Below are 22,370 nucleotides of genomic sequence, written 5' to 3' on the forward strand. Positions count from 1 at the left end.
AGACGGTTTCAACGGCAACAACATAAACAAACGTTACTGAGCATGCGCACTTTTGTGGCCCTAACTTAACTTCCGGTAGACTTCCAAATAGAATCAATAACAACAGTCCCTCTAGAGTAGATAATATAATAAGACAGAATATGTTTGCAGCCTAAATCGGGCGGACTTAATGAAAATGCAAATTCATTCTTTGCCAGCAGGAAATGCTTTAATGCGCGAGAAATAGAGGTTTCCCCAGTAACAGCTGTAAGCAAAGCAGAGCTACGCTCACAAATGATGCTTTATCAGGCATATAACATGCAAGTCTTCCTTCAGATATAAAACACCTGTGCCTCGTTTTGATATTTAAACTTATAAATGTAAGGAATTATTATTATTATTATAATTATTATTAAAAGTGCAGTACGTACTCACGTTTATTCAACGAAGCCTTTTGGAAAATCGATCGGTTTTAAAATCGTGGCGCGTCTCCACAAGGGAAACACATCCCACAGCACAACCACCTGAGCCCAACTGCAGTATACTCATCACCTTAATAGACGGCACCGCTAGCCAGACCGATATACACAACACAGACCGGACGTTAACTTAGGGCCAGGCGTGTGCGCCCGATGAAACCATCTATATAATAGCATGAATTATATAAATACATTTCAAATAAAAATGAAATGCAAATTTATTTATTTAGCCTATGGCGTGTGTATAATTTTGCGTATTGCTGGGCCTATGCACTTCAATATAATGTTAATACAATGGTTTTAAAAACTAGTCAAAAATCTAAAGTAAATGAGAAACTCTTGCTTTGAATATCCAGATCTATTATTTTGTTCAGACGTAATGAATTCAATAAGGCCCGAAAGGTACTGTTTCTTGTATTCATGTTCTTTTTGCCAATGTTTGCAAATGTTTTAAGTTAGGGCAGCTTCCAGGTGTGCCAACTTGAACAATTCTCATAGGGTGGCGTAGTTTTGCACGCAGTGTTCATGACTGACTTTCCTGTTTTCTCCCTGTATTTATGTTCTTTTAAGCCAGTGTTTGTAAAGTATGCTTTAACTCAGCAGGGCAGCTTCGAGGTGTGCCAGCACACAAAGTGTGGAACGGTTTTGCACGGCACGATCAAATGTTCTTGACCGATTTCCTCTCTCAGTCTTGTCCAACCCTCTAGTGGTAATATGAGCACATATAATGAGGACACATTGATGTGTATGTGTGTGTAAGAGGTTGGATATGAATGGATGTTTGTGATCACCACATCAACAGAAATTAGTATGCAGCTCTCTGCTGGGTGCAGCCATTTGTAAATGCATTTCTTCTTCTCTCTCTTTCTGTTATATGGCACATATGAAAGATGCAGTATGGTTTGATAGAGCAGCTCTTAGTTTATTAAACAGATCTGTTTCTCGTTTCTCCACCCATTCTCCACTCCATCTACACATTCACATGCTTGACCCTGTTTTCTTTTTTTTTTTGGTCTGTTGGATTTCCGTGGTTCTTCTTTTTTTGACAGTTTCCTTATCAGAGAAATACAATGTCTCAATATTTCCATGTCTAATGCATTTAAGAAATCATGTAAAATTCTGCAAAAGCAAAAAAAATTTTTTTTTTTAATCATTTTTAAAAATGTATTTTTTGTTTTCCTGTAACAATATCTTTTTTTTTTAAATATAGAATAAATATAATAAATAAAGTCTTGTTTTGTTTTGTTTTGAGGGTGTTTCAGTGACACCACCACTATTTAATTGATGTTTAAATAAAATTATACTGGTTTACATAATGGGCATAAAGTTTTGCAAAATCTAAAACTAAGATGTCTAAGGGGACTACAAATCCAGGAGAACAGAGAACAGACAGGATACAAGGCTTACACTGCAGGCTACTTGCAGGACATTTAAAATAGTTCCATCTGTAAGTGTGCAGTCATGTGTCAGAGGCTGTTATCAATATCCTCCATGGTACCGAATTCAAGAAAATGTGTCAAGATATTCTCTGTGTACATGTGTGCAGTTCCGGTTAGTTGTTAAAACTGCTCTGAAGCTGCTGCTGGTTTTTGTGGAATACACCGAGACCAACGCACCTCTCCTCATCCAGGCCATCAACACTGTGGACACCAAGCAAGGTAACAAACACACATTAAACACACACACACACACACACACAAAGTGTCTCTGGAAATCCATTTTCAACTCTCAATCTCTGTATGTGAGGCCAAGCTGAGCTCTGGATGTTACTGTGTGTGTGTATGGGGGGGGGGGGGGGGGGGGGGGGGGTTTGGTGATGAGGTTTGGTTACCTAGAAGATAAAAAGCAGATGACAGTTAACAAATTGTTCTTGACGCTTTTTAAGATATTTTTAACGTAATTGTTCATATTATCGGCCCCTACATTGGCAGTGGACAAATTTTGATAGCCTGCAGAGTAAATCAAGATGAATGGAATGGAAAAAAAATAAGTGGCTATTAGGACAAGAGCTACTAAGACAGGACAGCTAGAATGAAAGATTAATACTGTTACATAAGTAGAGAGAACGCTGTCTCTGGTCTCCCAGTGAGAGACAGACAGGCTGGCAGATGAAGCAGAACGTCTCCTGCTATTAATCTACATATCAGACATTTTCTCCTCAAACTAATGCTGCTCATTTCTCTCTGAACCAGCCATATTTCAACCAATTCACTTCAAATACCCTTAGAAGTTTATTAAACCACAGTTCCTTTGAATTCAATTCATTTGTTTCAATACGTCTTCAGTAAGGGTTTTTTTCCCCTTTTTTTTTTAAAGACAGCTTTTGTCTGCCAAATAAAAGCCATGTGGCACAAGACTCAATAAAAAACACAACACATCAAAACAAAACAAAACACAACAAAACGTTATATTTACATGTATTCATTTAGCAGACACTTTTATCCAAAGCGACTTGCAATCGAGGAATACAAGAAGCGATTCATCATAAAGAGGCAAAAAAACATACTGTAGGAAGTGCTTGCAATACAAAGTTTTGTAGAATAAAACAAAACTAAAAAAACTAAACACAACATAAAACAGGAAATTATTTAATATGTCATTACTGTTACAAAACATAATGATTAAATATCTGGTTATTTGATCTTTGGTTTTAAAATTAAATGTCATGTGGTGATATTTATAAATGAATGATTAATGATATTTGTGCATATTTGCATACACTTTACCTTAAAAAATGTATACTCTCTTATGTGTCATTGATCTTCATTGACCCTTTCATTTACGTGTATACAGACTGTAAGCCCTGGTCTAATGCCATGGAAATCTTGGATGAAAAAGATGGAATGGACACAGAGCTGTTGGTTTACGCCATGACCCTTATCAACAAGGTCAGTCAAGTGGTGTTATATATAAAGTTACATTAGCACTTTTATTCTCATGTATCTCTGGTATTCCTTCAGACATTAGCTGGTCTTCCTGACCAGGACACGTTCTATGATGTGGTTGACAGTCTGGAGGAGCAGGGCATGGAGGCTGTGGCCCAGAGGCACATTAATAGGAAGGGCACAGATTTGGACCTAGTTGAACAGTTCAATATCTATGAGGTTAGCATGTGCTCAGTTTGCTTTTTATGACTTTTTTTTTTGTATTGTTTTGTTTTGTTTTTTTTGCACCAAAACTAAAATGTATGAAGAATTTTATTAACAAGACGTTATACTTGATATATAAATCCTTAAAGGAAAATGCCACCATTTTTCCATTTTCTACTATGTTCTTCTCTCAACTTAGATGAGTTGAAACGTACCTCTCCCGTCTCAGTGCATGCATTTAATTGACCGTTACATGAGTAGTTACACGAGTATGTATGTATGTATGGTGAGTATGGTGTAAGTATGGTGACACACGTTTTATTTTGTGTCACCATACTTACTCGTGTAACTACTCATGTAACCGTCTTTAAATAGGGAAAACATGGAAGTGTTTGGTAGCTTCTAAATTCATCACTGTTTGGATCCTATAGGGAATTAATGGTGCAAAGCTAAATGCTAGCATAGTGGTACCACGCGTTACAGTGATTGAGTGCACACACTAAGACGGGAGAGGTATGTACCAACTCGTCTAAGTTGAGGGAAGAGCATAGTGGAATTCTGAAAAAACGGTGCCGTTTTTTTTATTAAAGATGCAATATTTGCTGTTTGCTGTTAGTCTAATAGTCATGTTTATTCAAAGTCAACTCTACGTCATGAAGACGGTGATGATGAGACTCAGCCTCCTCCATCCGGACACAAAAGTCGGCGTCGTGCTAGTGTAGGAGCCACACCTGAGAGGCGGGGTTTGGAACGTCGCCGCAGCCGAAGACATTCACTCCAAAACGGGAAAGGCCACACCTCTGCTCCTTCTTCCCCCTGTCACAGCCACACGCCCAACATCCTGCCCCTCAATGGCCAGAGGATAGACGATATCAGCGAAAGGTGAGAAGAGAGAAAAAGAGAGATAGAAGGTCACTTGAAGAATTTATATTGTGTCTATAGTACATTTATTATTATTATTATTTATTTTTTGTGGAATAAGTATTATTTTTATTACTTATCAAAGTTTTTAATTTCTTAGAATAACTTATTTTAAATAACAAAAATGATACAAAAGATTAAATGCATTTACTTGAGAAGCAACTTTATGTGTGATTATTTTTTCAAAATCTTTCAATTTTAAAGTTTTTATTTGTTTGTTTGTTTGTTTAGACAGTGTATTTATTTATTTAGACAGTTTATTTATTTAGACTATTTTGAAGAGTTGACAAATTAAGTATCTACTAGATAATTTTGCTTCTGAAGTACATTTATCTTGTATGTGTAGATATTTTTACTGGACAACTAAACAATATACAGATTATGAAAATGTAAAACTAATGATATGTGACACTTTCAATTGTTGTTTTGCGGCATCTATGGAAAAGTGAAAGTGAAAACCCTTACACTAAGCCATTTTTTACCCTCCCCTGACCACATGTATTCATTTTCAGCCATAAAACACTTTGTGTTGTTCAGGATGTACTGATTTTTAAAGAACAGGAAGCAGTTTTATATTGGGTGTTCTGTCACGTTACTTTTGACATGACAGTTTTTAAGTCCCAAAAGAAGATGGAGAATTTAATAATGCTCCGAGGGAGAGACAGAGAGCACTTGCTAGTGCACAGACATTCATATTAATCATATGTACACGAGGGAGGTGGTGGGAACCTGTGAGGCTGAGAGGAAATAGGAAGTTACTGAAATATGGAGGTTCGAGCAATGCATACTTCTCAGGGCTGTAGCACAGCATGAGGTGCTCGATCTTGTCCTTGTATATTTTTTTGTAAACTATAATAATACAACTTAATCCGTATCCTTTGAATGTTTCAAAGGACAAAGGTGAATGCATAGATATCCAAACCGTGAAACACAGTAGTATATCAGCCACCGAAAAATATGGTTTTTCTCTCTTCCAGTGAGTCAATCGTAAGAAGGGACATGGTAAGGTCACATAAGGCGGTAGAGAGAGAGAGAGAGTACAGGCCAGTTCAGCCGCTCTCTGTTAGTGGATTTTTGAGGAGTCTGGATGTATTCTATGTCTCTGAGAGGATCTTATAGAGGTGATATTGAATTACTGTGCCTGCCTACACATTTGAGTAATTAGAACGCACTGTGAGTCCTGTAATCAAGAGTAGAGATCTAATCACAACTTCTTAAGTGTTTAAACACCATAAAATCCTTTTAAAAAAAGGAAGAAAATGCAAGTATACATAAATGTAACATAATATAATAAAAACAGACATTGCAAGAATAAAATGTTTTTATCAATGATGTTCAAAAGTTGAGAAAAAAAAAGAAAAAAGACATTATAGACAAAAAGTGTATCACAGTTTCCACAAAAATATTAAGCAACACATCTGTTTTCAACATTGGTATTAATAAGAAATATTTCACAAGCACCAGATCAGCATATAGTTATTTCTGAAGGATCATGTGACACTGAAGACTGGAGTATTGGCTGCTGAAAATTCAGCCTTGGCATCACAATACTAAATAATTATCGCCAAGCGACATCTGTAAACTGTAACTGCTAACAAAACTGTTGCTATGAACTTGTGTCTGTCTAAAAGCCGCTCAGTACCTGCAGTCAAATAGTGGCCAGAAAAGCAAGAATATGTTTGAGACCCAGCGATACTCCTGTCACTATCTCTTTATATCTCACATCACTCTCCTACTTTTGTTGAGCTGAACAGACTTCTTGTGCTTTTGATTATTGATGACAGGATCTGCTGTTAGTGATGGGCTTCATGGGTTATTTTTCTTTGAGTGGTTTGGTTGACAGATAGTTGAATTAATCTCAGTCAGTCATCTGATCCTGACGTCTGTTAGCTAACCCACCACAGGAAATTAGAAGGACCTTTGAAGTGTGGTGTTTTCCATATTAGTAATAAATACCAGTCTACTGGGAGATGGAGAGAAAGAGTGAGACCCTTAAGCAGTGAGGCACAGGACTTCTTCTCTTCCCCCTAAAGGTCTTAATCCTTTGCTGTATTGACTGCTGTGTGACTCAGTGGGTCTCAACTGGTTGGTCGTGGCCCAAAAAAATCAGTTATTGTTCTGTTTTGACGATGGGAATTGTGATAAATTAAATATTCTGAAAGATTCGATCCAATTACAATTTCCAAATGATACATTTAAAATGATTCCCGCAAAATAAATGACCTTTCATGCTCTTCTTAGTGGCAATACCTTGCAGCCTTTTTTATATGTGCTTGATTCATTAAAAAGAACTGACTCATAAGAGTTGACCAACATAATGATAACCTTAAATATAAATAACCTGGCAAAGCAAGTAAACTATATTTTAATCAAAAAATCTGCTTATTTCCCAGAGGTTACATCAGAAAATAAACAACCATGAATTCTACACAGAGTATTCCATTTGTTCTGTGAGTTGTGATGTTTTTTTTATGACCTTATGCCGATAAATGAAAACAGTTTAACCCATTTACATAACCATAGAAGTTGTTGTCTTAGTAAGCATAATCAGTTTAAGAGTGTGCATGTAAATGCACTCACTGTATGCTTTTGATTGACGAAAAAGGATTGGATCATAAATAACTACACTGATCATGTTGTCTATTTTGGTCTATAGATTCATGCTGCTTTCATGTGCTATCAGTGATTTCCTACTTCCCACTTCCGAAGTCGTAATTACAAACTTGTTACGTTCAAGTGCTTTGTTGTGTGAAAGAATAGGAAACACGGAGGACACCAAGTTCATTATTGCCTTTATCTTGGGGAAAGGCTTATTAAAGCCAAACTTGATAGAAAATATTTAGTCAATATCCAACAAATCTTTGAGGTGAATTATCCCATTTTCTGGTAACCATATAAACATTGCCCGGATTCACCACTGACAAAGAGTTGATAATTGTTACTTGTCGAATCTAGATAATCATCTTGGAATCACAATTCCATAATTTCGGTCAAATAAATGCTATTTTCATCCTACAATATGTATGTTATGTGACTGTAATGATGACAATGCAATATAGATAATAATATCGAGGGCAAAATTTATAGCAATATAGAGGAAAAATGGACAAAACATAGCAGTCATTACAGCAATGGTTTGTTCCTCCTCCATGTTTTATACTTTACGCCCCAAAGTCATAAATGCAGTATCAAAATTATCTCTTGGGTTTCTCAGTCATAAATACGACTTGAGAAGCCATGTGTGTCCAATTTTCCTGTAGGGCAGGGGTAGGCATGTTCAGTCCTAGAGAGCCACTGTCCTGCAGAGGCCTGCAAATCTCACCCTAAACCCTGGGATCTTCCTCTGAGTCCACACTTTCATGGCGTAATGCCGATTTGACTGTCAGGTAGAGGTCTGCCACCTTTGTTTGTTTTCAGAGTTGGAGCTAAACTCTGCAGGAGAGTGACTCTCTAGGACCAACCTTGCCTAGCCCTGGTCTAGGAAACTAATTTGTATGATTATTCCGACATTCGCAGTGGTTTCCTGCATATTGTGTTGATGTGGCATAAAGTTTGACCAAGTAACATAACATGACTTTTCCTAAAAACTTTTGTGTTGTGATCACCTGTGTCATATTGTTTGCCGTCAGAGCATGGGGTGAAGGTTATTGTTCTTGTCCTCTCCTTTCATTTGTTCTTCCTCTCCTTTCTTTGCTCATCCTTCCTTCAAACCCTCAATCCCTCCTTTTTGTCACAGAGAGGAGGAAGAGGAGGAAAAGGATGAGGAGCTTCAGAAAACAGAGCTCTCTAGACAGGCATCCGAAAGGTATTTCAGCGGAATAGTATTTCAGGGTGTAAAGTCTTAGAGCTAGAAACCAGATTGTAGATCCTTATCCATTTTCTGATGCTATCTCTTCCCCGACTTGACTAACATAAACGTCTCCCAACATATCATGGTGTTCACCATCATTTACTAGATCTTCTGCTGTTATTTTGTTGTTCGTAGCTGGATGCCATCAACAGTAGATGAAGCTTCTAGCTTTTGTTTGCCTTTAAAGTGCATGGTCAACTTCATTCCCAATGCCGCTGATACAGACAATGAGGAAAACCTCCGGGACAGGTCTGGGATCAAGGTTATCCGAAAGGCCCCAGTGTCCTCCCCTCCTTTTACCCCAGATTTTGGCCCCCCGATATCACCCAGACTGTCTTCTTGGGCTTCGGTCAGGTCCTTGGGGGCCCTCCCGTCCCAGGGTTCCTCTGTCACCTCCTCAACCTCCACCTCCCCAAGCGACGACTCCCTGTCCCCTGCCCTTCCTCTACTCTCTTCCACACTTCTTCCTACTTGCCCAGTGGATTTAGACGAGTTGTCTGTGGGCACTCCGCAGGCTCGAGACCCAGACAAACACTGCAGGTAGTGCAGATAGATGCAGTAGATTCTCGCCACTCACAGAATACCTTCCATGCATGTGCAGATGGGCTCTGTTCCAAACCTTAGTGAGCTACCTGCGTAGTTAGGGATCTTATGCAATCAGATTGTTTTGTTTTACACAACATCTGTTCCAGCTGAGGGTAGGCAGGAAAGGTTTGCCCAATTTTAAGGCAACTTCTCAAGTACTCCTTGGGGTTAATATAGTCACAAAATATATCTGCCTATGTAAAGTGTTTCAAGTCATATTCTACTGGGTTTTTGTCTTGAAAGAGAGACACTTATGTAAAGTTAAGTTTGGAATAGAGCCATTCAAAGCTGCATGTCATATTCAGAGAATGACTTTCACTCCCACATACTGTAAGTCAAGCTATGAGATCCCTGAGAGATGAACTTATGTCTGTTTTTACGGATTCAAGTCTCACAAACACTACAACCACAGTATTTGTGGAACTTTCATCCTTTAATAAGAAGGAAGTGTGGCATGGGATTCGCTTGATCTCTGGATCTCCTGTGAATGGCGAGGGTTTATTGTTTTGCCTGTTCCATCAAGCCCACCTCTGAAAAGAGTCAGACCCTCACCCAGTGGATCATCACCCTATCCCTTTGTATCTGCTTCCAAGAGAACACTGTAAAACTTCCTGTATCTTCCAAAAATTGCACCCTCATAAAAAGTGCTACGCTCACTGTGTCTTAACTTATAATCATGTGCAATATGTGGCTTATCCTGTCTTATATATCAAATCTTTAGACCAATAAAAGAAGAAATGTATACCAGTATGATCAGAGCCTGGTAAATCATTATACTCTCTGGGCTTTATGTTGCTTCCTTTATATTTGATGGAATGCAAAAAGACAGATCGTTTTATAAACTAAAGTCTCCTTTTTTCACTTGCACTAGCCACTGTAGTGCACTCCCTAAAGGATTCTAACTTATACTGACATTTACAGCTCATCTGCCTTTCATTGGTGCATTGTACTACTACAAAGCCAAGAGAAGCCTTTAAATTAAGTCATATATAAAGAGGCAATTATATTTCACCCTGAACAGTGCCTGTAAGGGTCCACATTTCATGAGAATAAAGCTGAAAATGCTTTGCGATGTCATGTGCATGTTTGTCTGACATTAAGACTGTGGCAGCTTGAGGAACCCATCTGGATTATAAAGTGGATCAAAGACAGTTTTATTTTAGTCTGCTGGCTCTATGCAAACGTGGACACTTTAATATTTAATACACAGCAGTCTTATGCTTATGGCACAGTACGCTATTAAAGTCAACATGACATCAAAATCTTCTCTTCTGGGAAAGCTGGGTAACCATTGATGACACAGCCGACTTACCTGCCATGGACTAGCAATGGCAAGCAATGGTGAAGATTTGATTGGTTAGCATGGTCAATTTTGCCCCTGCTGGTAGGTGTTGTAACTACACCAAAAAGCATATTTCTCCATTGATGACCTTTCAAAACTAGCCTTGTATTTGATATTTTTTATATGCTAAAATTGCTAATCTATTGTAGTGGATTTCATAACACTGACATATTATTATTATTGTTAGTGGGCTCGTAAAGGTGACTTTGCATTTATTTTCCCCTTCTGCTGTCCTTGCTGGCTATTTAACAAGGTCGCTAATATTTAAATTAATAAACAGATACTGCTTTGATTCACTTTCTATCTGTATTGTCACTGTACTTGTCTCTCGGCTGCACTTGTCTCGCTGTTCTCTTTTTCTATCCCAGTTGTCAGTCAGACTAATCCTTCTGTAATTTATGTATAGATTACTAACTTCTTTTCATGTTCTGTCTCTTCTGTGCAGTCTGTCAGATGTTAGATACTCAAACACCTCATGCAGTTCATGTGGCAGGTAAGGGAACATGTTGGAAGCAAAGCAACTTTGTGAGCTTTGGTATAAAGTTTGAAAAGAAAAGGTCATATGGGTTCAAATCTGGCTTGTGTCATTTCCTACTTCATCCCATCTTTTCTTGTTCGTCTCTTGGTGTTTACATGAAAATGTTTTAAAGTTTTAAAAGCATAAAGGTGTGCCATATTTAACCAATTTTATATACTGATATATTTTTTTAATATTTGTAATCAATTACAAAAACAAGTTAATTGGTAGTAAGTGAGGATTCAGAGTTTTTACTCCGATAATATGTGTAATGAATCACAACAGACTCAAACATAGAGACAAGTGTAGGGAGCAAATGACCGCATGTCACTGACCTCTTTTAATAAAGATGTGGGACTGCACAGAAAAACAAGCCCCTGCATGTCTTGAATCATATCTTCCAATACAATGTCATATCGTGTACATCTGCAGCCAGTGATCTGAACTGGCAAGCAGCTTTATTTGGGGAAAAGAGTTTATTTTGTCACTCACTTGTGTGAAAGCTTGATTTAGCAGAGCACCTGTGTGTGTGTGTCCTTGGTTGTTTGGGCAGTCGAGTGAGGCTTCACAGCAAGTGTCTGTTGTGGTCCTGATGGAGGAAATACATGACATCATTTGGAATCAGAGCTTCAAACCCCCCCCCCCCCCCCTCCTCCCTTGGCTGTGTGTACTGGTTGATGATAAGTGTGGTAAATCAAGTCAATGTCACCTTTATTTATATAGCGCTTTAAACAAAATACATTGCGTCAAAGCAACTGAACAACATTCATTAGGAAAACAGTGTCAATAATGCAAAAATGATAGTTAAAGGCAGTTCATCATTGGATTCAGTTATGTCATCTCTGTTCAGTTAAATAGTGTCTGTGCATTTATTTGCAATCAAGTCAACGATATCGCTGTAGATGAAGTGTCCCCAACTAAGCAAGCCAGAGGCGACAGCGGCAAGGAACCGAAACTCCATCGGTGACAGAAAGGAGAAAAAAACCTTGGGAGAAACCAGGCTCAGTTGGGGGGCCAGTTCTCCTCTGACCAGACGAAACCAGTAGTTCAATTCCAGGCTGCAGCAAAGTCAGATTGTGCAGAAGAATCATCTGTTTCCTGTGGTCTTGTCCTGGTGCTCCTCTGAGACAAGGTCTTTACAGGGGATCTGTATCTGGGGCTCTAGTTGTCCTGGTCTCCACTGTCTTTCAGGGATGTAGAGGTCCTTTCTAGGTGCTGATCCAGCATCTGGTCTGGATACGTACTGGATCCGGGTGACTGCAGTGACCCTCTGATCTGGACACAAACTGGATCTGGTGGCCACGTTGACCTCGGAACAAGAGAGAAACAGACAAATATTAGCGTAGATGCCATTCTTCTAATGATGTAGCAAGTACATAGGGTGTTATGGGAAGTGTTTCCGGTTCCGGTTTACCTAATTAATGCAGCCTAAAAATCCTTTAACGGATTTGGATAATAAAAGCATATTAGTATGTTATGTGTATGCCAGGTTAAAGAGATGGGTCTTTAATCTAGATTTAAACTGCAAGAGTGTGTCTGCCTCCCGAACAATGTTAGGTAGGTTATTCCAGAGTTTGGGCGCCAAATAGGAAAAGGATCTGCCGCCTGCAGTTGATTTTGATATTCTAGGTATTATCAAATTGCCTGAGTTTTGAGAACGTAGCGGACGTAGAGGATTATAATGTAAAAGGAGCTCATTCAAATACTGAGGTGCTAAACCATTCAGGGCTTTATAAGTAATAAGCAATATTTTAAAATCTATGCGATGCTTGATAGGGAGCCAGTGCAGTGTTGACAGGACCGGGCTAATATGGTCATACTTCCTGCATGGATTAACATTTCTGCATTTGACATTGAGAGCATAGGCCGTAATTTCGATATATTTTTGAGATGGAAAAATGCAGTTTTACAAATGCTAGAAACGTGGCTTTCTAAGGAAAGATTGCGATCAAATAGCACACCTAGGTTCCTAACTGATGACGAAGAATTGACAGAGCAACCATCAAGTCTTAGACAGTGTTCTAGTTTATTACAAGCAGACTTTTTAGGTCCTATAATTAACACCTCTGTTTTTTTTTGAGAAATGTGATGAGAATGAGATGTGAATGAGAAATATGGTCATTTGTTATATTGGATAAATCGAGATTTTCAGCTTTATGCTGTTTAGAGGAAACTTCAGGATAAAGACTCCTACAAATTAAACTGGTTATAAATGGCTTAACTTTGAATTAAATTCTCTTTTTCTGTCCTTTAGCAATGGCTACGCAGGTACATATCCTGGCAGGTCATCTGGGGTGTCCAATGCCCCATCCACACCATACAACCGCTTCGGCCCCCCAGGAGGTCCACCTGCAGACAGTAAGCCCGACAGGTGAGGCACTGTTTCCTTTGAAGTGCATATGGCTCTGTTCTGCACAGGAATCTTTGAATGTAACAGTTATGAGACTAAAATGGTTATGATTATAAAAATAACATCTGAGAATTTTCAAAACATTTAAAAGCTGTCCTCTACTAGGATTGGGAAACCTCCTCATATCATTACATTACATTGTCGGCAAGCTAAATTCGGACTCATCAAATGCCCAAGATTATAATTCTTGGTATATTGAGATATAGTTGTTCTGAAATTCTGTTCCCCTTTGGTTTCTTTGGTTCACCAGGCCTACTCTAGGTGGATTGTTAACCTCCTCCTATAGGCAACATCAGGAGTCTCTGAATGCAGAACGTGAGCGGAGGCGCCTGGAGAGAGAGGAGAGACTTCAGCGCATTGAAAGAGAAGAGAGAAACCGTTTCAAGTTTGTGGCCTTTCTCAGCATTTATTCTGATGCAGTGTGTGTTTTCACCCTAGGCTACATTCTTTTATAAATATGACAAATACATCAGCGTTTCTGACGTCATATAGTATCTCTTATGTTGGAGATAGCCATGAGAAAAATTTTGTCCAGCAGTTTAAAAAAGCAACAAGGCATACATCCAAATTTTATCAGATATCTGGGAGTTTTCCTGACTGGACAAGTTATTCCTTCTTATTATGGTCATTCAAATGAAAACTGCATTCAGACCAGACAGTGGATTATCATGGTGGGCTGCAGGAAGACAAATGCGTGTTCTCTCTTTATGCTTGTCAGTCATACCATATACTAAGTCTTTTAGTCAGCCTCTTCTGTTGTGAAAAATAAAAAAAACATACTTGAATGGTTACTACTTGATTAACAATAAACATAAAAAAAATTAAATAAAAAAATATGTTAACAATATTTAACCCCACGAACTCCAAATGTATTTTTTTGACATATAAAAGGCATTCTTTAATACTTTTTTACATGTTTGCTCATGTTGATTTTCTTTTTTGCAGTCGGGATTATGTGGACAAGAGAGAAGAAGTCAAACAAGCTCGAGAAGAAAGGTAAATTCCAGAATTACTCAATATAATATAATATAATATAATATAATATAATATAATATAATATAATATAATATAATATAATATAATATAATATAATATAATATAATATAATATAATATAGTAGTAAAAGTTTGGGGGCAATAAGGTTTTTTTATGTTTAATTTTAATACAGTTAAACAGTAATATTGTAAAATATTATTACAACTCAAAAAAATATATACTTTAGCATTTTTAAAAATGTAATTTATTATTTCGGCGGCCATTACTGCTGTCTGATTATTAAAAAATTTGGTGCTTCTTCAATAAACATTTTATTATTACTTATTATTATCACAAATTAAAACGTACTGCTTTTTTTGGAAACTCTGATAAATTTTTCAGGAATCTGATGAATAGAAAAACAGAATTTTATGATAATATAATATATTATTATATAACGGCCATTGATCAAATATTTTTGAATAGTGTACAACAAACTGTAGCGTATATTTGGCTATTGTTCATGGCTGCTTATTGTCCTGTCATGTCTCTCATCTTGTGACTCAAACTTTTACAGTAGCTACTAAATTGGAGGACTTTGGTATTACTTTGTCATTTTAGTAAATTCATATTGTAATGTTGTTGCAATGGTTGTTTTGTTGCTAAAGTATTTCATAAAAAAAATCCTTAAGTTTCTAACATTGTAATGATGGACAGAATTTTTTTCTATTTTCTTTATAATTACTTATATCAGACAATTATTTCTCATACAGTAACACAGAAGATTTCTATCATATTGGATAAATTACTGTGGCCCAATGCAATTATGTCATAAAGCCTTGTGCCGTGTTTAATATCAATTATCATTACAATGGTAGTAATATACCTTAAAAACATTTATTGTTCAGAGCAACAGATGGGAAGCGTGTCGGCACGTGCTGCAGGTGAAATATGGGCATCAGGGCCCCTTTATGCCTGCTTTAGATTAAGACCTTTAAAGACGGCAGGACAAGGTGTGTAATTGACTTTAGACATGGGCTTTTTCCATTTACAGTAAATGTTAAAAACATGCATTCTGGCAAATGGAAATGTCTTTGCATTTATTCAAGATCTTATCAAAAGTCACAGTCTTCCAAACTTTTTTTTTTTCCTTCAATTTAATGTGAACCTTACAGTATAGTATAATGATGTTATGGAATTAAAGGATAATCCAACTTCAGTGGATGAAAATAAATTGTTTTTAGCAAATGTTGTATATTAGAACTGGCACACTTTTGGGGGTTGGTAAGACAGGAGGAGAGCAGACAGTATCTGTTTTGACACCTGTTTAGGGAGAACTATAAGTAACATAGTGGGAGGATTTGGTGTGGAAGAATTTGGAAGTGAAGTTTATATACAAAATTGGAATCCATATTCTCTTGCATGCTGATTGCACTTAAATTGTCTCTGTTTCATTTATCAAATATTAACCATTAAATCATTAAAATCATTACAAAATCTGGTTTAAAACACACATGCCATATAAATGTAATCTTGTGAGTATGCATATCTTAATCACTATTTTCAAAAGTGTTTTTAGGAATTAATTATTAATTCATAACATTACATTTATTCATTTAGCTGACGCTTTTATCCAAAGCGACTTACAATTGCTATATATGTCAGAGGTCATACACCTCTGGAGCAACTAGGGGTTAAGTGTCTTGCTCAGGGACACATTGGTGTCACACAGTGGATTCGAACCCGGGTCTCTCACGCCGAAGGCATGTGTCTTATCCACTGCACCAACACCACCCCATAAATATAAATAATAAATGCGATAAGTTTTAGGGAAGTGACAACACATGACATTTTGCAACTTTTATGTATTTATTCATTCATTTATCTTTTGGTTAGACCATAATATTGCAAAAATTAATAATTAAAGCTGTTTTGTTAAAATTATATTATTTTAGTCATAATGTTTTTTTTCCGCAAGGATTTTCTTAATGATATCAGCAAAGTATCAAAGTGAATTTTAAATCAGAAATTAAAAACATACTCATCATAGAATATGTTTATTTAGGTAATTTAATGGAGAAGTAAAATTTTTACATTAAGTTACATTATTACAATAATGTTTTTTAGTGAGTTTCATCTTTTTATGTGATGTGTGCAGATATAAGCAATTGGAGCGGCTGGCAGCAGAGGAAAATGAAAGGGACCGGTCTAGGACGACACGGGGGCGAACAGAAATCACCCTCAGCCTGAGTTCACGATCATCCAGTAGCTCTTTGTCTCGTTCTGCCACCCCTTTGACTGTAGAAGCTCAAGAGGATAAACGTTCTTTTCCACATCCAGCACGAGGTGAGATTACTCTGTCTACAGTAATACGGTGTGGCATTTCTGGAAAAATCTCTGGTCCTAATCTTTTGTCCAAAGTGTGGACTCAAGCTGTTACCACACAAATGTTTTGTAAAGAAAACAATGTAAAGCCACTGGGGCAGTCAGCCATTAGGAAAAACTGCATTTATTTGAGGTTTATTGACCTCAAATATTAACCAAAATTTCAGAAATTGGGTCAGTGGTCAGTCAGCCTTTCATATACAGCCACATCTGAATCTGAGGGGCTGGAGTTGGTATGAACGGGCTGAACGACTGGAGCCTGGTCAATCACTCAGTCTCACTGTGGAGTTTCCGACTAGCTTAAGACACACATATTCACATGAGAATAGCACAGCTGGATACCCAATGTTTCAATCTTCTAAACTTAATTGTAATTTTAGCAGCCTTTTAATCTTAGTTCTAGTTTTTCCAATAAAATCCCCATTCTCAATACAATTTGAACTGTGCAAATGGGATTATATTTATTTTCATGTTTTTAAAGTTTTAAAGTAATAGTTTATAGTTATTTGCTCACTCTCATGTCATTCCAAACCCATAAGACTTTATATTTTCTGTGGAATGCAGAAGAAGACATTTTAAAGAATGCTTCAGATGTTCTACAAAACAGCATTCAACCCCATGGACTTTGTGTGGACAATAAGCCTTCTGTAAATCCTACAGTCATACAGGTTTGCAATGGCATTAGGAGCAGTAAAAGATGACAGAATTTCAGTTTTTGTAAACTATACCTTCAAAAAATTTCCAAAAAAAAGGACAGTCCACTTGAAAAAAATTAATTTAATAAAATACATCAAATATGACTGCCAGTTAAAATGTTTTTATTACAGTTAGGAATTTTTTTAAAATTATGTATTTTCCATGAATATTTGAGGCAGTGTAACTGAGTTAGCGTTTAAAATAAATGGTTTGTAACCAGTAGGTTAAAGGTTTAAACCATACAGGATGTGAGCTTTGAGCAAGAGACTTAACCCTAGACTGATCTGTGAACAACAACAAAAAACAATGTGGTGGTGTGACAGAATATTTTCTAGAATAACAGGGTCATATTTGATTATAGTACAGAATCAGAGAGAAAGAAACACATCCATCAGCCGTGACATAATAATTGAATGGAATGGTTTGAGGTTGTCCATTCAGTGAGGCACTAGTTATATCACATTCATGTGGTTTCTGAAGGCTAGAGCTTTGGTCACACACTGGTCAGTGAATGAAAGCATGACCAGCCGTGTGTAAAAGGATAGCAGTGGGGATCTGACTGTGGTTTCAGAGGTCTGAGCTCCTCCCAGAGTATAAATTGGAAATACAGGACAGATTAACTAGAAAAAATACTTATTATAAAGAGAAAAGGTTTGTGTGTGTGTGTGTGTGCGCGATTTCAGCAGTATATCAACATTACACTTCCTATATACTTAATATATTTTCATAATTAAAGTGTAATATATTGTATACTATATCCATAATATTTTTCCATAATAACATTTACAGTTAACAGCCCTCAGTCATTCAGCTTTTATATTTTTCCTGTGTAAAATTTTTGATAGTATGGTCATGTGGAATTTTGTTTTGTTTTTATCCATTCACCTGCAGGATCACATTTCCTGTATTTATTTGCTTTTCTGAATGTGGAGTAGTATATGTGGTAATGTTACGGGGGTTACCGTAACACAGACACAGGGAGAGGGGTATGTGGATGTGCAGACTGCACTTGAGGGCTGAGGGGTGCGTGCATTGTAGCATGCAAAGTTTGTGCACTCTTCCTTAAGCAGATTTTTGGTCTTTAAAGTAATATTAAATTAGTTGGAAAGCAATTTTTTTTACTGAATCACTCACTCAACCAATGTGTTCAAAAACAAACAATCAAACACACAGACACACACACACACATCCAAAGTTCTGTCATGACACTGTAGATGGCGCAGTCCAATAGGTCAAACTCAATCTGACATAATGACATCATTATCAGATGGCACAGCTGATTGGTTGTTTTTGTATCAGCATCCAAAAGCTTGCTGTTTAACATTTAAATACTTGGCTAGTTCTTGCTGAAGCAGTTACAGTGCACTTCAGAAACCCTCTACAGTACCTTCCCCAGCTCCACCTGTATAGATCTGCTATGGGGTGATTTGTGTATGCTATATGGGGGTTATTTTGTATATTTATATGTACAGTAGCAGTATTTCTTACATGCTCACAGCAGCATTTTGTGGATATGTTGCCAGTAGCAAGTCTCAATTCTTGCTCTGCCGCAGCAGCAACAGCATAACAGATCTATCCAAGACCAAACACATTAACATTGTTATTTAAATTACCATGCTGATCCCTCTGTCATTACAGAAATATATTGATGCTCTCTACACCAAGAATGTCTCTCCCAATAATTGTGCTTTACGTGTCTAGAAAGTATCTTCACATAGCTAAAACCTACTGGCAATTTAAAAAATGCAGATTAACCTCCTTTATATCCCTCTCAAACTTCCTGTTTCAATAGGAATTATGTCAACACAGGCCAGAGAACATTTTGTTGTAGTCTTTATATCAGGACATGGTTTAGTATAACTTGTAAGGCCTTTAGGATTGTCACTGGATGGAGGTTTCTTCATCACAAGTTTATTTTAAAATGGCCTTGTTTCATCAATAGCTCCATGGAAGTTGGGCTTCTTATCTGGAATGTGTACCAAGCCAATCTTTCCTCCCCCCTCAGGAACTGAGTCTGAAACAAGCCATCCTGTGCAGGCAGCAGTTGCGTGGCCTTCCTCAGAGCCTCCCTCTGCCTCAGCATCTTCACTGCTCTCGCCTTCCAAACCAGAGGAACAGAGACCTGTGGAACCATCAGACATTACGCTCGCTCTGTCTCCAACAAACTCTGAGCCAGAGAGACCTGAGACAGTGGAGAAAGCAGAGGAAGCTGAAGCCAAAGAGTGTGAAGAACTGGTAGTGAGTGGAATGAAAGATGAAAAGAATGAAGAGGCAGAAGGAAACTTTGAGGAAGAGACTAATCAAATGGGTACAGAAGAGTGTGTGAGAGAGCAGATGTTAGAGAGGGATGTAGAGGAGAGTGCCGTCCTGAGTGAGAAAGAGAGGCAGAATGAGGAACTGAATGAGAAAGATAACTGCTCTGCCTCCAGCATCTCCTCAGCCAGCAGCACTCTGGAGAGAGAAGAACGAGAAGCGAAGCATGTCAGTGACAGTGACTCAGGTGAGAACAACACATACACAAGTCAAATTCTGTGAGTGAGTGCAACACAGAGGGTCTAACATTCACCAGGGGGTTTATAGTAAACATTTCTTTCTGCCAAGTATTTCTTATCCACCATGAAACTTTATTTTATTTAATATTTTATTTTATTTCTGGTCCTCCAAAAACATTCTAATGACTTTTTCTACTAACCCTAAACTAACAATACACTGAATCTACTGAGAGGTAGATAACATGTAGTTGCATATTAATGAGACTTATATGTATATGTTATATGTAGTTGCAAAGTTACTTTTAGTTGGCAGAATGTCTAAAGTGGACTTTCAAAATAAAATGTAAGACATTTTCCTTGCATACTTGCGTCTACATCTAAAACTGCACCTGTCACAAGGTGCAGACCAATAGTGACTGTCCTCGCATTTTTGATTTCGTGCCTTGGTATTTTGCGAGGATTATTTCACATATGTGGAAATGGAGTTCTGTGAGAAAATCATCCTAGATAAACCTATGATGGTCAAAATGTTGTAAAAGTTAGAAGAGTCACATGTTTCATTTAGTAGACATGTGTCTTTTATTTGAAGCATTCACATCACTTGCATCAGCAAGAATAAGTCAGAGTGATTAGAAGTGATCTTTTATGTTACAGTTAATAAATTTAACAGCCAACTGGTGTTTTTATTCACATTGGTTTGCCAAACATCAAATTATACATCTGTTTTTAAAAGAATAATAATGCAAACAGCTTCGTGGTCAGAAAGAAATATTTATGGCTTCTTCTGTCCCAGTTTAAGGTTATTTTTCCACTTTACCCATCATTGGCAGATGTAATGATACAACATATAGTTCCCTATATTACCTGTCATTGGCAGGTGTGACAATTAGTTTTGGAAAGTGGCTGCATTTTCATTGTAAGATGATTTTTTTTAGCAGTGAAAATCCATTTCAGTTTCAGCATTTCTGTTTTTCCTTTATCAGTGACAGGTTACAACATACAAATAGATGGACTCTAAAAATTGTACAAATTGTTGAAACTTGTTCTGAATTTGTACTCTTAGGCCGGTGGGCAGACTGTATGAATACAGCGGATGTGAACGATCCTTGCAAAAAAGTTCTTAACAGCAAACACTTCATGTTGGACATGCTTTATGCTCAAAACAAGAAGGCAGAGGAAGATGAGAAAGAAAAGGAGAATGAGAAAGAGTGTCCAGGTCAGGATTCCTCTGTTACCAGCCTTGCTTGTCGCATCTCCACTCTGGAAGCACGACGGCAAGCTTGTGACGACAACATGAAGAAACTGGAAGTGGAGCATCTGGATAACCAGGGAAGCGTAAGGGCTGTGGCTGAGAAATTTGGAGATTTGGTGAAAGGACTGGTATCGCCTCATGAGTTGGAGCATTCTGGAAAGGAAAAGCAGCAAGCACAGGGAAAACCTCTGCCGGCTCCTTCACCAACACCCCCTAAAAAGGAGTCAGACCACATATGGGACCAACTGATGGCCACACCACGGGAACTACGTATTAAAGAGCTGGACTTTACGGACTTAGGAGAGGAGGATGATGTAGACATTTTGGATGTTGGCAATGTGATCGGGTCAAGTGACCACACCCCACCTCCTCCCCCGCCTCCCTGCTTGCCTGGCCTTCCACCCCCACCACCTTTATTTGGATGCCCTCCACCTCCCCCTATCCCTGGCATGATGATGCCCCCTCCACCACCTTTTTTGGCTTCAGTACCTCCCCCACATCTCGGATCTCCTCAGCTTAGTCGAGGAGAGTCTCCTCTCTTCCAGAAGAAGAAGAAGACCATCCGGCTGTTTTGGAATGAGGTCAGACCTATAGACTGGCAGTACAGCAACCACAAGAGATGCAGGGAGTCACTGTGGTCTAAACTTGATCCAGTCAAACTGGACACAGCCAAGTTGGAAAACCTCTTTGAGACAAAATCCAAGGAGCTCCCAGTAACAAAGGTACTGTTAAATTACCTCTTTTCAGTATCTCTTCCAAATTTTAGTAATCAAGTCTGCTTTTTTGTTGTTATTATACTCAAGATTATTTGTTTACTTAATATTACACAAATTATTTCCTCATCAGTGTTATTATAGTTAGTGGTAGATCCAGATTTATCCATAAGTATAGAGCAGGGTAGGGTTGCACTAGCCATTTGGATGGTCTTAGTTAAAATGGGATGTAAAGGTAACACTATGCCATGGTGTCCAATCCTGCTCCTGGACGGCTACTATCCAGCAGAGTTTAGCTCCAACCCTAATTACACAAACCTGAACCAGCTAATCGTGGTCTTACTAGGCATACTAGAAACTTACAGGCAGGTGTGTTGAGGCAAGTTGGAACTAAACTCTGCAGGACAGTGACCCTCCAGGACTGAGTTTGGACACCCCTGCATTTTCTTTCTCTAAAAAAGTAAACAAGTTTAATTTCAATATTAGTGGTTTCCATCCCATGTTTTATAAAAATATTTGGATGCCGATTTGGATTTTGGGCCTCTTTGGGATGGCACCAAAAGGCGTTGTTCACTTCTTGTGCAAATATTCTCCATCAAAGTCCCAAAATAGCCCTCAGGTGCTTGCGTGCCTTTTTGGCAAGCAAACATTAAATATATCCTGGTTTTGTGTTCATATCTCAGGA

The 22,370-nt window shown here is 37.9% G+C and overlaps 1 protein-coding gene across 3 annotated transcripts in view; it reads left to right on the plus strand.

Annotated features, from left to right (window-relative positions):
- The window catches only part of fhod3b (formin homology 2 domain containing 3b), a 192,523-nt gene that overhangs the window by 151,822 nt on the left and 18,331 nt on the right, over positions 1–22,370 (plus strand). For 2 of the 3 annotated variants that reach the window (XM_059567514.1, XM_059567515.1), the window contains exons 7-18: positions 2,005–2,116; positions 3,252–3,346; positions 3,419–3,562; positions 4,188–4,429; positions 8,205–8,273; positions 10,691–10,738; positions 13,017–13,133; positions 13,423–13,557; positions 14,118–14,168; positions 16,306–16,493; positions 19,234–19,728; positions 20,784–21,694. In XM_059567514.1, the coding sequence (XP_059423497.1) occupies positions 2,005–2,116; positions 3,252–3,346; positions 3,419–3,562; positions 4,188–4,429; positions 8,205–8,273; positions 10,691–10,738; positions 13,017–13,133; positions 13,423–13,557; positions 14,118–14,168; positions 16,306–16,493; positions 19,234–19,728; positions 20,784–21,694 (2,607 nt within the window). The remainder of the gene's footprint in view (positions 1–2,004; positions 2,117–3,251; positions 3,347–3,418; positions 3,563–4,187; positions 4,430–8,204; positions 8,274–10,690; positions 10,739–13,016; positions 13,134–13,422; positions 13,558–14,117; positions 14,169–16,305; positions 16,494–19,233; positions 19,729–20,783; positions 21,695–22,370) is intronic. The other variant, XM_059567516.1, reaches the window with a different exon arrangement.

Source organism: Carassius carassius, chromosome 15, assembly GCF_963082965.1.
Source record: "Carassius carassius chromosome 15, fCarCar2.1, whole genome shotgun sequence".
NCBI classification, from domain to species: domain Eukaryota; kingdom Metazoa; phylum Chordata; class Actinopteri; order Cypriniformes; family Cyprinidae; genus Carassius; species Carassius carassius.